The 14199-nt window shown below is 50.6% G+C and overlaps 2 protein-coding genes across 6 annotated transcripts in view; one reads left to right on the top strand and one right to left on the bottom strand.

Annotated features, from left to right (window-relative positions):
• The first annotated feature begins 8330 nt into the window (after positions 1-8330).
• The window catches only part of SYNCRIP (synaptotagmin binding cytoplasmic RNA interacting protein), a 42248-nt gene continuing 36379 nt past the window's right edge, over positions 8331-14199 (top strand). For 2 of the 5 annotated variants that reach the window (XM_056110077.1, XM_056110078.1), the window contains exons 1-4: positions 9394-9528; positions 10869-11028; positions 11731-11849; positions 11950-12057. In XM_056110077.1, coding sequence (XP_055966052.1) covers positions 10881-11028; positions 11731-11849; positions 11950-12057 — 375 coding nt within the window. In that variant the 5' untranslated portion in view covers positions 9394-9528; positions 10869-10880. Of the gene's footprint in view, positions 8437-9265; positions 9529-10868; positions 11029-11730; positions 11850-11949; positions 12058-14199 lie in introns of those variants that run through there. The other 3 variants (XM_056110076.1, XM_056110080.1, XM_056110079.1) reach the window with 3 other exon arrangements.
• On the bottom strand, positions 9426-10882 carry LOC130019302 (translation initiation factor IF-2-like). The gene is made up of 2 exons (XM_056109936.1): positions 10698-10882; positions 9426-10626 (listed from the first exon to the last, which is right to left on the bottom strand). The coding sequence occupies exons 1-2, from the start codon at positions 10880-10882 to the stop codon at positions 9426-9428; spliced, it is 1386 nt and encodes a 461-aa protein (XP_055965911.1).

Here is a 14199-nt window from a genome sequence, read left to right on the forward strand (position 1 = left end):
TATTGGATCAAAGAATATAGTCATTTCAGTTCTTGATATATTAATTTGCATATTCCTAAACTTATTTAGGAACCATTAACTTCTTGGGTTTTTATTTTTGGACCATACTTGGCTATGCTCAGGTCCCTGTGCTCAGGGCTTACTCCTGGTTCTGTGATAAGGAATCACTCCTGGCAGTTGTGGGGAACTATAAGGCATTCTGAGGATTGAACCTGGGTCGGCCCTGTGCAAGGCATACACCCTACCCACCATACTATTGCTTTGATCCCCCCAAACTATTATCATTTTTATAAAATTCAGTCAACCTTATCTCAGGAAAGCTATGGTATATCTTTCCATTTATTTGTATATTATTCAATCTTAGTTTTATTTTTGTATTACACAATATAATTTTTATAATTTTTGACAGATACATAAAAATTGCTTTTATTTAGTATATACATATATGGATAGCACAGCGGGTAGGGCGTTCGCCTTACAAGCGGCCAACATGGCCGACCCGAGTTCAATTCCTCCGCCCCTCTCGGAGAGCCCGGCAAGCTACCGAGAGTATTTGATATGCCAGACACAGTAACAACAAAGTCTCCAATGGAGACGTTACTGGGCCCGCTCGAGCAAATCGACGATCAACGGGAGGGCCTTTACCTTTACCTTTTTACATATATGGATATATACGTGTGTGTGTATATATATATATACATATATATATATATATTTCTGGATGCCACACCTGTGATTCTCTGGGGAAATCACATAGTGCTGGGGATCACACCTGGGTCTCCTGCTTGCAGAGCATACACTCCAGCTCTTAGAGATATTTCCCTGGCTTTCATATACCTTTAAAAAGAAGGCCAGAGTGATAGTACAGTGGGTAAGGCAGTTATCTCACATGTGGTCGACCCAGGTTCAATCCTTGGAATCCCATATGGTTCCCTAAGCACTACCAGGAGTAATTCCTGGTGCAGTGTTAGGAATAAACCCCAGAGCATCACTGGATGTGGCCCAAAAAACAAGCAAATAAAAGTGACTAAGATTGTTTTGTTTCTTTTATTATTTTAAAAAAATTCATGTCTATATATATTGTGTGAACACATGCATGTAAAATCATTGCTGTTGTGACTCTGAAGTCTTTTGCATCATTAATTTATTATCAGATATTGTTATTGTATAGGAAACCCAAAGGTGGTGATTGCTTTCTTATCTGGCTAGCTTGTTGACCTTTCTTATTAGTTATAAATGTTTATAACCTTATCACCTGTAAATAATGATACACTATCTTATCTTTCTTACTGTTATGTTTCTTATTTGTCTCATGTCTCATTTTAATTGTTAGAATTTCCAGAACTTGGGCTTGGGAGATGGCTCAAAGGGCTGGCACACATAGCTGTATGTGCAGGAACCTCAGGTTTGATTTCCTGGCACCCTATGGTACTCTGGGCATTGTTGGGAGTTGCTCTCAAACTTTTATAATCATAATGACCTTGAAATACAAGTATAGGTGTCAAAATAGAAGATAAAAATTATATCACAAGTATTTTACGTATTACGTGTGATAGTACAGTGGGCAGACAGTAACAGTGAATACGGCATTTTCCTTGCAAGCAGCTAAATTCCCAACCTGCACGACATCTGGTCCCCTGAACCCTGCCTGGAGTGATTTCTGAGCAGAGCCAGGAGTGAACCCTGAGTTCTGAGGAGCAACTACCAGCCCCTTTCCAATGCAAAAAATTAATTTTATGTAGTAATCACCTCTTTTTTACTTTTTGTTGTTGTTGTTTTTAGGTCACAGCCAGCAGAGTTGAAGGTTTACTTCTGGCTCTGCACTCATAGATCACTCTTAATGGAGTTCTGGAGACTTTATATGGTGCTGGGGATTGAACCTGGCTCAGCTGCATGTAAGCCCCTATTCCCCACCCTTTTAAACTTCTTTTTTATACCTGTTTATGTAATTTTTGAGTTTTTATTAGGAGTATATATTATTCTAAAACCAAAAAAAACCCAGATAAAATGTACATAAAAACAGTGTATGGGGCCAGAAAATAGTACAGTGGGGAAGGTGCCTTGCATGTGACCAATCTGGGTTTGATCCCTGACACCCCATCTGGTTCCCTAAGCACCATCAGGAGCGATTCCTAAATTCCTGAGCACAGAACCAGGAATGAGCCCTGAGTACTGCCAGCTATAGTCCAAAACAAAAAGATTAAAACAGGGCTGGAGTGATTAGTATAGCAGGTAGGGCATTTGCCTTGAATGCAGCTGACCTGAGTTCAATAACCAGCAGCACATATGGTCTTCAAGTCCCACCAGGAGTGATCCTTGAGCTCAAGGCTGGAGTAACCCCTGAGCACCCCAAGGACTGGCAACCCCCCCCAATATATAAACAGTGCAATACACAACAGTCTGATTAATCATACAATTTCCTTTTTTTTTTGAAAGATGTTATTCAGTTATCTAATACTTTTATTTCCTCACATTTTCCATGTGGATCTTTCAACCACTTACTAATTAGTACACATCTAAGGAGTTCAATCTAACCAAATAAAGAATGTTACTTTAGGGGCTGGTGTAGGACTCGGAGAGATTACCTGCCTTGCATATATGAGATCCTCGCATATATGAGATTCCTGGCACTAGGGGTGAAAAAAGAGTGCTACTTTAAGAGTATATGACCTTAAGAGGGACCAGAGAGATAGTACAGAGGGAAGGAGCTTGCCTTGCAAGTAGGCAATCCTGGTTCAACAACCCTCTGCACCATATATGGTCCCCTGAATCCTGCCAGAAATGATGCCTGAGCAGAGCCAGATGTAAGCCCTAAACACACTGGCTATGTCCCCCAACCTCTTCACTCCCCAAAATAAGCACCCACAACAGCAAACAAAACACCAAAGAGAGGAAAAAAGAGGGGACCAAGGAATCTGAGACTGAATGATAAAAGGATCATTCAGTCAGCACTCAGGAACTGAAACTACAGGCAGCAGGCCTTGGGGGAGGGGCTCAAAGCAACTTTATATTTTTCTCTCTTATTCTGTATAGTTCTTCTTGGAAAACCGTTGCCCATTTCTAAAATTTGCTCAATTTCCCTCTTGTTTTATGTTGGCCTATGGGAATCCCTCTCTGTATCTAATGTCTTTTCTTTCCTCAAAAAACTTACTCCTGAAGCTGGAGAGATAGTGCAAGTTCAATGCATCCTGCCTTTGCATGTGGCCAACCCAGCGTGGGCAGGAGTGATCACTTAAAACCACTAGGAGTGGCCCCAGAACCAAATAAATAATTTTTAAAGTTTTCTCTTCTTTCTTTCCTTTCCTTTTTTCCTCCCTCCCTCCATCTCTCTCACCCTTCCTTCCTTCCTTCCTTCCTTCCTTTCTTTTAAATTTTAGTGTAACACTCAGGAATTACTCCTGATGGTACAGGGGTGGAGGGGGGCAATATGGGAAGCCAGGGATCAAACCCTGGTTGAGTTTGTGCAAGGGAAGACCCTTAGTATCTCTCCAGCCCCATTTATTATTTTCTTTAACTCCTTTCTTCTGCATCATCGATTTTTTAAAATTTTTTTTGGAATCTATTCACAGATATCAGAACATGCTTATCCCATCAAAGACCAAAACAGCTCTGAAGATTAAAACCCTCTCTTGAACTAACATCTTTATCTAAAAAACTTAATTAAGGCACTGGGATTTACAAAGTCATTTATAGTTGTTGCAGGCATACAGTGTTCCAACATAAATCCCATCACCAATGTCCCCAGGTTCCCTCCCAACCCCAACCCCACATCTCTTTAAACAACCACTATCTCACTCAAGGTTAATTTTTTTTTTTTAAATTTGAGGTGTTTTTTTTTTTTTTGGTGGGGCTAGAGTGTTACTACAGCAAGTAAACCTTTTTTGCCTTGCACACAGCTGATCTCGGTTTGACTTCTGACATCACATTTGGTCCACTGAGCTCTGCCAGGGGTAATCCCTGAGCACAGAGCCAGGAATAAACCCTGAGCACCCCCAAGTGTGACCCCCAAACAAGAACAAAACCTTTTTAGTTAATTTTAGTTAATTATAGTTTGGGTAGTTATAAGTTTAAAGTTTATAGTATCAGTATACAAAATTATTATACTCAACTACTACCAAAGTGCCCACAACCCTCTACCATTATTTCTACATCACTTCTAGTTTGGTTTTCTTCCCCCTTCCTCCCCACCATTATGGTAATTGCTTTGAATTATAAGGCCAAATGTTTGTCATTGCTCAAACTCTTTGTCCATCCCTAAACATTTGTTTTATTACCCTCATTTTCTGTCTATTCAATCTAGAACACTATCCATTCTCTTGTACTGTTTTTCCATTCTCATTCTACACCACCTCTGCTTTGCTGATGACATTGTTTTAATAATACCAAACATCAGACAAGTGGCACAAATGCTGGCCGACTTTGACCGTGAGTGTGGAAAGGTAGGACTACAGCTGAATCTTACGAAGACAATGTTCATGAGAAACAGCCTCGTTCCTGATGCCCCATTCGCTCTCAACGGAATGACCATCTCCGAATGCAACAGCTACGTGTACCTAGGTCGAGAGGTCAACATGACAAATGATCTGGCACCCGAGCTGCGCAGGAGGAAGAGAGCAGCTTGGAACGCCTTCAAGAACGTCGAAGAAATAGCTAAGAGGACGAAGAACCTCCGGCTCCGGGCACATCTCTTTGATTCCACTGTTCTTCCTGCATTAACATATGCCTCAGAGACCTGGGCCCTACGCAAACAAGATGAGAACGCTATTCAGGTCTCCCAAAGAAGAATAGAAAGAGCTATGCTTGGAATATCACGTTTCACTCAAATGAGAGAAAGAATCCGGAGTTCTGACATCCGTCGACGATCAAGAATCAGGGACACTGTCTCATTTGCCAAGGTGTCAAAAATCAGATGGGCTGGTCACGTAATGAGATTTAAAGACAACCGCTGGACTAGAGCTGTTACTGACTGGATTCCACGGGATGTCAAAAGACCGCGTGGCTGCCCACCTACCAGATGGTCAAACTTCTTCATCAAGATCATGAACGATCAGTTTGAGGCTCTTCATGTTCCCGGAGCGAACAGATGCCATTGGGCCACACTAGCACGCGACAGGGACAAATGGAGACGTTACTGGCGCCCGCTCGAGCAAATCGACGAATAATGGGAAGTTAAGTGATTAAGTGATTAAGTTTTTCCATATTCCATAGATGAGAGAGATCTTCCTCTATTTGTCTTCTTCCTCTGACTTATTTCATTGACACAGATCCTCTCTTCCATGAATGTTTTAGCGTATGCATTATTTCATCTTATCTTATGGCTATATAGTATTTCATTGTGTTTATGTAGCACATTCATTGTTGGTCATTTGGGTTGATTCCCTATCTATTGGTATACTTAGCACAGATGTTTTTGTGTTTGAGGGGTAGATGTCAACAGTGTTACCTGTTTTTTTTTTTTTTTTTTTTTTTTGCTTTTTGGGTCACACCTGGCAATGCTCAGGGGTTACTCCTGGCTCATGCACTCAGGAATCACTCCTGGTGGTGCTCGGGGGACCATATGGGATGCTGGGAATCGAACCTGTGTCGGCCATGTTGGCTGCGTGCAAGGCAAACGCCCTACCTGCTGTGCTATCGCTCCAGTCCCAACGGTCTTACTTTTTTAGAAATTTTAATTAGGAGTGATATAGTACAGAGGTTCAAGTGCTTGCCTTGCCTGCTGCCAATCTGGGTTTGATCCCCAGCGCCTCGTGTTGTTCCCTGGTCACTTTTTTGCACAGAACCAGGTATAGCCACTGAGTGCTACCAAGTGTGGCCCAAAAACCTAAAAGAGAAAAATCATAATTCTCAAATTACTTTTTCCTCTCTCCTCTTGCCCTTCATTGTTGCAATGACTGGTGATTGCTTCCTCATTTTTAGTAGGGGTGCTCGCCAGGGGTCACACAGCAGGTTGTGTTGATTGACCATGTTGTTTATCAAGGCCTGCATCCCTTCAGTTGAAATGCTTGCACTTGCTCAGTGGGAGCTGTGCTCCGTACTGAAGGCACAGGTGATAGTCTTGCCAAAGGTCTGCTTCTTGGCATTGGTGCTCATAGATCTTTCTAGATACATTGCTCCCCTTGTGATGTTCACAAAGGCGCAGCCCGAAATGGCTTGTGGATCCATGATGGCAGACACAGTTGCCAGGATTGCTGTGGGCACATGTGGTTACATTAGGAATTTGATCTCATAACCAGACGTGCAAGACAGGTGTTTTAAACCACGGTTTAAATCAGGAGTTTCCAACCTGTTTTGGACTGTTTTCTTACTGTGGAGCAGTCCTGCCTGTTGTTCCTCTAGTCTTGTGCTGTGACCCACCACCCCACCCCACCCCACCCCACCATTTACATGATTTTCACCTGTGGCTACCTTGGAATATCCTGGGGGAATACTGCAACATTTCCTTCCAATAATGATGTGAAATATCTTGCAATTATTAAGGAGTAGTGAAGTGGGAGAAATTATTATTATTATTTTTGATGTCAGAGATCAGAGGTAGGGCCTCACATGTGAGAGGAATATGTTCTCCCACTGAGACTCCCAGTCTCTTCTCTCAAAGGTCTTGAGCAACAGTCCAAATAGATGTCCTCCCTTCCCCTCACATTGCCTATTCAAATCTGTCTCCACCTTCATGGTACTACTAAAACTGCTCTTCCAAAGATGATGTTCCTGTTTCTGTCTTACCCCAAACTTAAGACACCTGGGTTCCCCCCTATACATGGTTCCCCTCCAAGAGGAACTTAGAAAATAGCCCATGAGGACTGCCAGGTGTGACAAGACCCCTCTGCCTCTCCAAAAAAAAAAAAAATCTAAGTTTTTATTCATTCGGCATATTTGATTCTTCTCCTTAACACACCTCCCGCCTTTTTCTGATACACTAGACTCTCTTGCTCTTGTTTCTATATTGCTTTGGTCATAACATTTCATACTTAAATGCATGCCTCTTATTGACTTTTTATATTCATTTTGTTTTGGGGTCACAGCTGACTGTAGTCAGGGCTAACTCCTTGCTCAGCTTGGGGGACCATATGGTTTGTTGAGGATCAAACCCCGGTAATCTGCGTGCAAGGTAAGCGCCTCCCTGCTTACTTCCCTTAAATTTTTTTTTAATAATTTTTTTAAAAGTCAAGTAAGCCCATACGTAGTCTTCACCCACCCAGTTTAAGAAACTCCAAGGTGGTTTGGCTAGAAAAAGGAATTAGAGGTGCCGGAGCTCTGGTAAGGTACTTGCCTTGCACGCGGCCACCCAGGGTTCGATCACTGAAGGACTGAAGTAAGCCCTGAGCCCAAAGACAACCGCCACCACACTCCCCTACCCACGACAGCCCCTTTCCCTCCACGCCAAGGAAAAAGAATTAGAGCAAAGAGTGTCCGAAGGTATCATTTTCATTCTTCAATCTGCAGGACCAAACATTTTGGTCGCTTTGCATTGAGAACATGTATCACCCTCTTTCAGAAAGCCGAAATCATGGACATTCCTGTGGCGAACTAGCTGACTACCATAGGAAAGCGCATGTCGATAGGTGTCTAGACGGCACTTCAGCCAAGAATCCGTTTCGACGCAGGTACCCGGGACAAACGCACCTGACGTGCTGTGCTCAGGCCCTCCGGAGAGGGCCCCCCTAACTCTCCCTCGCGCCACCGCGCCACCGGGTCTGCGTGGCCGCGCGGGGCTCCTTTCCCAGCCCGCGAACTCTTTGCAACTAGCTCCGCGAGCCACGGGGCGGTCCCCTCGCTCCTGACAGCGGCAGTGGACACAAGGAGTTCCCGGCCCGCGCTGCAGCTCCAGTGCCTTTGTCTGGTCTTTCACCTCCCTGGTAAACGATCCTAAAGAGAATGCCGTCTCACCTAGGTTCCCTCGCCAAGATTTCACCCCAAAAGAGGGGACCCCGATCGATTTCCTGAGCGTGGCTCCCCCCCCCACGCAGGCTCGGGCTGCCCGAGTTGCTCCAACTGCTCCCGAGGCCAGGGGCGGAGGGGGCGGGGGCGGGGGCGGCGGGATTGCACAACTCTCGGGCACGGGCAGCCGCTGCCTCCCGGGGCGGCCGGTCCCCGGCGAGTGGCCAGTCCGGTCCGGTCCCCCTCGGGAGCAGCCGCGGGGCTCGCTGGGCCGGGCGCGGGGGGCGGCGGGGGTCCCCCGGGAGGTCCCGCGGAGCCGGCGGCGGCGGACCGGACTCGCCCAGCCCGCTCCCGCAGCCGGGCGGCGTCGGCCAGGTGGACCAAAGGTCCGCGGGCGTCCGCGCCGGCCCCTCCCCCGCCGCCCTATTGTCTGCCTCGCCCCGCCCCGGGGGACACGTGCGCCTGCAGCTTCCCGAGCGCCGAGAGCGCGGGGCGGCGGCGGCGGCGTGGACACCGCCTGCGAGGGCTTCGCGGCCGCGGAGCCCGGCGCTCTCGGAGCCGGTGGGTGTCCCCGGGGAGGGGCGCTCGCGTGGCCGGGGCGGGGGTCCCGTGCCCCCGCGGGGCGCCGGGACGGGCGGGGGCGCGGGGCGCGGGGCGCGGCGAGGCAGCCGGGCGGCGGCGGCGGCGTGCTCGTGGGGCCGCGGTGGGGGTGGGGCGGGGCGGGGTGTGGGGCGAGGCCCGTCTCCTGACAAAGGCGAGCGAGTGGGACGCGCCGAGCCGGCCGGCCGGCCCGCCCCGCCCCGCCCCGCCGGAGCCGAGCGCCGGGGGGAGTGTCGGGAGGGGAAGGGGCGGGCCTCTCATTCACTCGCGGCCCCGCCGCCGCCGCCGCCGCCGCCGCCGCCGCCGCCGCCCGAGCGGAAGGGCGGGGCCTGCGGGCGGCCGGGGGCGGGGCCTGGGCGGCGGCGGCGGCGGCGGCGGCGGCGGCGGCGCGTGGGGGCGGAGCCCGCGGGCGCGCGTCCCGCGGCGTCGGCGACGTCGTCACGTCAGCGCGGGAGAGAGAAAGAGAGAAGCCGACTCGGCAGGGACGGGGGCCGGGGCTGAGAGCGAGCGGGCGAGGGAGGGCGGGGAGGAGCGGCAGGGAGCGAGCCACGAAGCGGGCGAGGGCGAGAGCGGCGGGCGGACGGGCGCGCGGGGCGGGCGCGGGAGCGGGCGCGGGGCAGGCGGGCCGCTCGTGCGGGAGCGGCCGCGGGCGGCGGCCGAGGAGCGGGGGGACGGGGCAGGGGCCAGGCCGGGGGCGCCGGGAGCGGCCGGGGCGGCCGGGGGCGGTGGCGGCGGCGGCGGCGGTGCAGCGGCAGCAGCAGCAGCAGGAGGAGGAGGAGGAGCCGGAGGAGGGCCGGGGCTGGAGGGAGTGAGCGAGCGGGGCGGACGCGCGAGGGAGGGGAGAGAAGGGGGGTCACGCGGGGGCGCGCGCGCGCGCACCGGGAGCGCGCTCGGAGGCGAGTGGAACTGGATCGGGTTTGCTGCCAGCGGCGTGAGCTTCGGCCGCCATTTTACAACAGCTCCACTCGCGCCGGACACAGGGAGCCGCGAGCACGCGTCTCCCGCAGCCGCAGCTCCTCGGACAGGATTCCTCTGCCGCAGCCCGACGGCGAGGTAACGGCCGCGGGGACCCGGGGCCGGGAGGCGAGCGCGGCGCCCTGACATTGTGGCGTGCGCGGGGGGCGGCGGGGGAGGGCGGCGCGGGGCGAACCCGGCTTTTCTGGAAAATGGATTCCGAGGGGGGTGCGCGGCACGTTGGCGGGGCGGCGGGGAGCAGGCCGCGGCCCGCGCGCCACTTCCGCCTGCCCTCCATGTGCTGTCGCCGTTCGGGCTTTGTCTGCGCCGCTCGGGGCGGCGGCGGCGGAGTTGGTGCTGTCGTGGCCGCGGCCGCGGCGCGGGAGTGGGCGGAGAGCGCGGGGGCCCCGTCCCGCGGCCGCGCGCCGGGCCCCGGGGGCGCTGGCCGGCCGGGCGGCGGCGGCGGGCGTCGCGCCGGGCAGGTCCTCGGGACGCCCGCGCGGCCCCCTCCGCCCCGGGCCCCGCTCCCGGGCTTGCGCGGCCCCGGCCCGGGGTCGGGCCCCGGGGGCGCCGTGGGGGTGTGTGTGCGGGGCCCGGCGGCCCGGCGCCGCAGTCGGCGCGCGGACGGGCGCGGGGCGGGGGCTGGCACCGCTCCGCCCGCGCCCGACGGGGCGGCCGGGGGTCGCCGGCGCCCGGGCGGGGACGGCCAGCCATGTGTCACGGCGGCGGCGGCGGCGGCCGGGGGCGGGGGAGCGCGGGGGGCCGGGCGGCGCCTGGCCGGGGGCTCGGCCCGCGCGCTCGGGCCGACGTGCGGGGGAGCCGCGCGGGCGCCGGGCCGGGCGCTCGCGGGTCCGGGTCGCGCGCTGGAAGGAAGTTGTAGGGCATTTGAAGGCGGCCGAGCACGTGTTTGCCAGGGCGCCCGGCGGCCCGGCGGGGCGCGGCGCGGGGGCGGGCGGGGGCGCCGGGCGGAGGATCGGGCGGTGGGAAGGTGGCTCGCGCGGGCGCTTTTGTTCTTCGCCGGCGGAGGTGCCCCCGGTGGCAGCGGGAGAGGCGCCCGCGGAGGCTCGGCCCTGCGGGGAAGCGCGGGGAGCCGCGTGGCGTGCTCGCGGCGCGCGCCCCTCCCGGGCTCCGAGCGGCGGTGCGCGGGGCCGGCCCGCCCGCGTGGTTGGTCGGGTCCCGTTGGTGCGGAGGTTCCGCCTAGGGAGTGAGAGCAGGTGAGTCAGGGCCGGCCGGGGAGAGCGGCGCCTTCGCCCTCGCCCGCGGCCGGCGCGTCGGGCCCTAGGACGGCTTGGTGGAGCGAGGCGGCTCGGAAGGGCGGCGCGGGCGGCTGCGGCCGAGGGTGGCTCGCCGGAGAGGCGAGGGCCGGCGTGGGGCTCGCACCCTGCCCGCCGCCCGCGTTTGCAGACCCTAGTTTAATTTTGCTTATTGCGTTTGAACAGATCTCTGGAAACATGGCTACAGAACATGTTAATGGAAATGGTACTGAAGAGCCCATGGATACTACTTCTGCAGTTATCCATTCAGAGAATTTTCAGACATTGCTTGATGCTGGTTTACCACAGAAAGTTGCTGAAAAACTAGATGAAATTTACGTTGCAGGTAAGAACTAACACTTGCAAAAGCGCAGTATGAAATTTTTCCATTGGACTTCTGGCTTTGAGCTAAAAGAGCAACTTTTTGTGGTTTCCCATAAGAGTGCGGGAGCTGGAGTTTCGGCCTTTGGCTAGCGTGGACTGGAGGCGAAGGTGCATCGAGGGAGGGGAGAGGCAAGGGCCAGGAGGCTGGCCGGACAGATGGAGAAGGCAGTGATGGTAGCAACAGCTGCTGCACGTTGGGAGCAGGCCATGTGACTTTTTGGGTATTTTTATAATAGGATTCTTGTTAAATCACTCGGTAACTGTAGACTTGGTGTGGTCTGTCTTGGTGTGGCTGTTGCTTTTTCGAGTGGCATTGACGTTGAGCAGCGGTGTAGTTGTCAGTCTTGGCTTTTGTTGGTTGGTTTTAGAATTTGTAGGCCTGTAGGTTTACTGTAGGCACGTAGTATCCAGAATGATCCGACTTAGACCCAGAACAAGCTCGAGGAGAAGTTGATTCCTTATTTAAGTGTGGCTAAGAGGCTTTTTTTAGCTTCAGGATGCAGTTCAGAATGGCTAAAGTATGTGTGTTTTCCATTATATAGATGATAAAGGTGGATGGAAGAATTTTCAGTGGCCCATGAATTGTCAGAACGTGGGTTTTTCGAAGCAGAACTTTGCGAAAACGGTGAAAGGTGATAACTAATTTAAGTTTCCTCTTCTCCAGGGCTGGTTGCACATAGTGATTTAGATGAAAGAGCTATAGAAGCTTTAAAAGAATTCAATGAGGACGGCGCACTGGCAGTTCTTCAGCAGTTTAAAGACAGTGATCTCTCTCATGTTCAGGTAACTGTAAAGCCAGTGTCCGTATAAAAAAGAATAACATGGTTTTATGTTGAAATTTGACATATGTGATTATTAAATACTGTTGGAAAATTCTTTGCAGAACAAAAGTGCCTTTTTATGTGGAGTCATGAAGACTTACAGGCAGAGAGAAAAACAGGGGACCAAAGTAGCAGATTCTAGCAAAGGACCAGATGAGGCGAAAATTAAGGTAGGTCTTTTTCTTTTTGAAAACTCTGCAGTTAGGATTTTTTTTTCAAAAAGTCATTTCTTTAATGATCTAGTTTTGGTAAATGTTCCTTGGCTGTGAAATGGTGGGGGGGCGGTCGGTTGGTTCTTCTATTATGACTGTGTTTTAAGTGTTCAAAACACACCCAGCAAATGCTCAGGGACTGCTCCTTCTGGAAGTGTTGTTGTGGGGAGGCGTAGGGGATAGGGGGATTGAACTTGGGTGGGCTGCATGCAAAGCAAGAACTGTATCCACTGTTCCACTGTGCTCCCGCCCCTTTTTTGATTGTGTTTTAGATACTGATAGTTAAAATTACTGAGGTAATAATTTTAATTTTAAGTCATCTTGAATCACGTTTTTGAGACATTTCTGACTTGATTATTTTTAAAACAGCTTGCTATTTTTCTTGTTACCTGGCTTCTGATGTTTGAATCTATGCCGTTGATATAAAAAGTAGTTTTGATAAATCCTTTTAGATAAACTAGTTCAGGTTAAGACTGGAATCAAAAAGGGATGCCTGATCAGTCTGCCTCATTCGTGTGGAGTGTGTGCATTTATTTAGCAAGTGGTTTCTGCGATTTTTTAAGCCTTTAAAAGTTCAACAAATTGCTTAATTTGTTCATATTTAAAAGCTTTTAAAAATAAAATGAATTAGAGCAGAGGTGTACATGAGGAGACAGTCTGGGAATGAAGATCTTTTTTAATTCTGTTTTTTAAAGGTCCTATAGTGAATAGCATCAGACTTAACACTTGGCTTAATCCTCTGGGACCATGTGGTCCATGGTTGGGGTTGAATCTGGGCTTTCTACTTGCTTGGTATGTGTTTCAGACCTTTGAGCCATTTCCCTGGTTCCCACTCGTTTTTGATCTTCATGGTATATGAATTTTTAGTGCATAGAAAATCATATGGTGAAATAGTTTATCTTGGTGCTCTTAATATGAGTGTCGTACTCTTGAAACAGCGGTGGAAAGGTGTTGGGTAATGCTTTAGTTGTACAGGAAGAGGCAGAGGCCAGATGGGGAGGCAGATGTAATCTGTACAGTTGTTTGTATGGTAATCATTGTAATTGTATCAGTTGTAATTTACATTTGTTGCCAGAATTAACTAAAATCTGAAAGTTTATGGTTAAAATTATTAAAATTTTGTAAGAAACTTATTCTAAAGTTTTGTGACTGTTTTATCTTTGGGAGTAACTCAAGCTTTATTGTGACTAGATTGTGGCAAAAAGAGGCACATATCTGTAGGATAAGAATCTATTTCCTTTTTATTTTAGGGATTGACATAAAAGGTGGAGTTATTTATTAGGTCACATTAATATTAAGGTGAAAGTAACTAGCACTGGGTTACATATGGGAAAGAAGCTGCATGGTCCATTTAATGGCTTAGTATCTGTGTAATAATAGGTTTGAGGTTTTTTTGTTTTGCTTTTGGATCTAGTGCTGCTAGGGCTGTTCCCTGCTTCATCTTGGCCCTCCACCCCCCAGGCTGCCTTGTGGAACTCTGGTGCCAGGGACCAAACTGAGACTTCAGTATGCAAAGCATGCACTCCAGCTCCTTGAGCTAGCTCTTTGGACCTACATTTGAGTTTATATTTTTGTTACTAAACCAGTGTTGCATGCTTAAACATTAGGAAGAGTAGCCAAAGACTTCTTAAAATTTATAGGGTTTTTTTTTTTTTTTTTTGCTTTTGTTTTTGGGCCATGCCTGGTGGTGTTCAGTGCTTGACTCTGCTCAAAGATCATTTCTGGCACACTTGGGGGACCATATGGGGTACTCTATTGAGTTTGGGCTGGCTACATGTAAGGCAGATGCTTGCCTGCTGTACTGTTGCTCCGACCCCAATTCAGTTTTTAATGTGGGTCCAGTGAAACATGGTGCTTGTATGTCAAACCAAGTGCTCTTTTATTTCTCCCACTGTAGGTTCATGAACTTGAAGTGTGTGTGTGTGTGTATGTGTGTGTGTGTGTGTGAGAGAGAGAGAGAGAGAGAGAGAGAGAGAGAGAGAGAGAGAGAATTGGTGAAAATCCTCCAATGGGTGGTTGTATTGGAAGGGGTGTAGCTGTTATAGGAAGTTAATTCATTGGGTAAGAAATTTAGACTTGGGAAACAATAAGAATATCTTG

This window comes from Sorex fumeus, unplaced genomic scaffold (genome assembly GCF_029834395.1).
Source record: "Sorex fumeus unplaced genomic scaffold, SorFum_2.1 ptg000008l, whole genome shotgun sequence".
NCBI lineage: Eukaryota > Metazoa > Chordata > Mammalia > Eulipotyphla > Soricidae > Sorex > Sorex fumeus.

What these genes read in the sequence shown, in the direction of transcription:
- LOC130019302 (XM_056109936.1), bottom strand. Translation starts at nt 10,882, where the DNA reads ATGTTTCCAGAGATCTGTTCAAACGCAATAAGCAAAATTAAACTAGGG. An exon ending in GCCGTCCTAGGGCCCGACGC is followed by an intron (nt 10,627 to 10,697) that starts GCCGGCCGCGGG and finishes CTCACTCCCTAG; the next exon opens with GCGGAACCTCCGCACCAACG.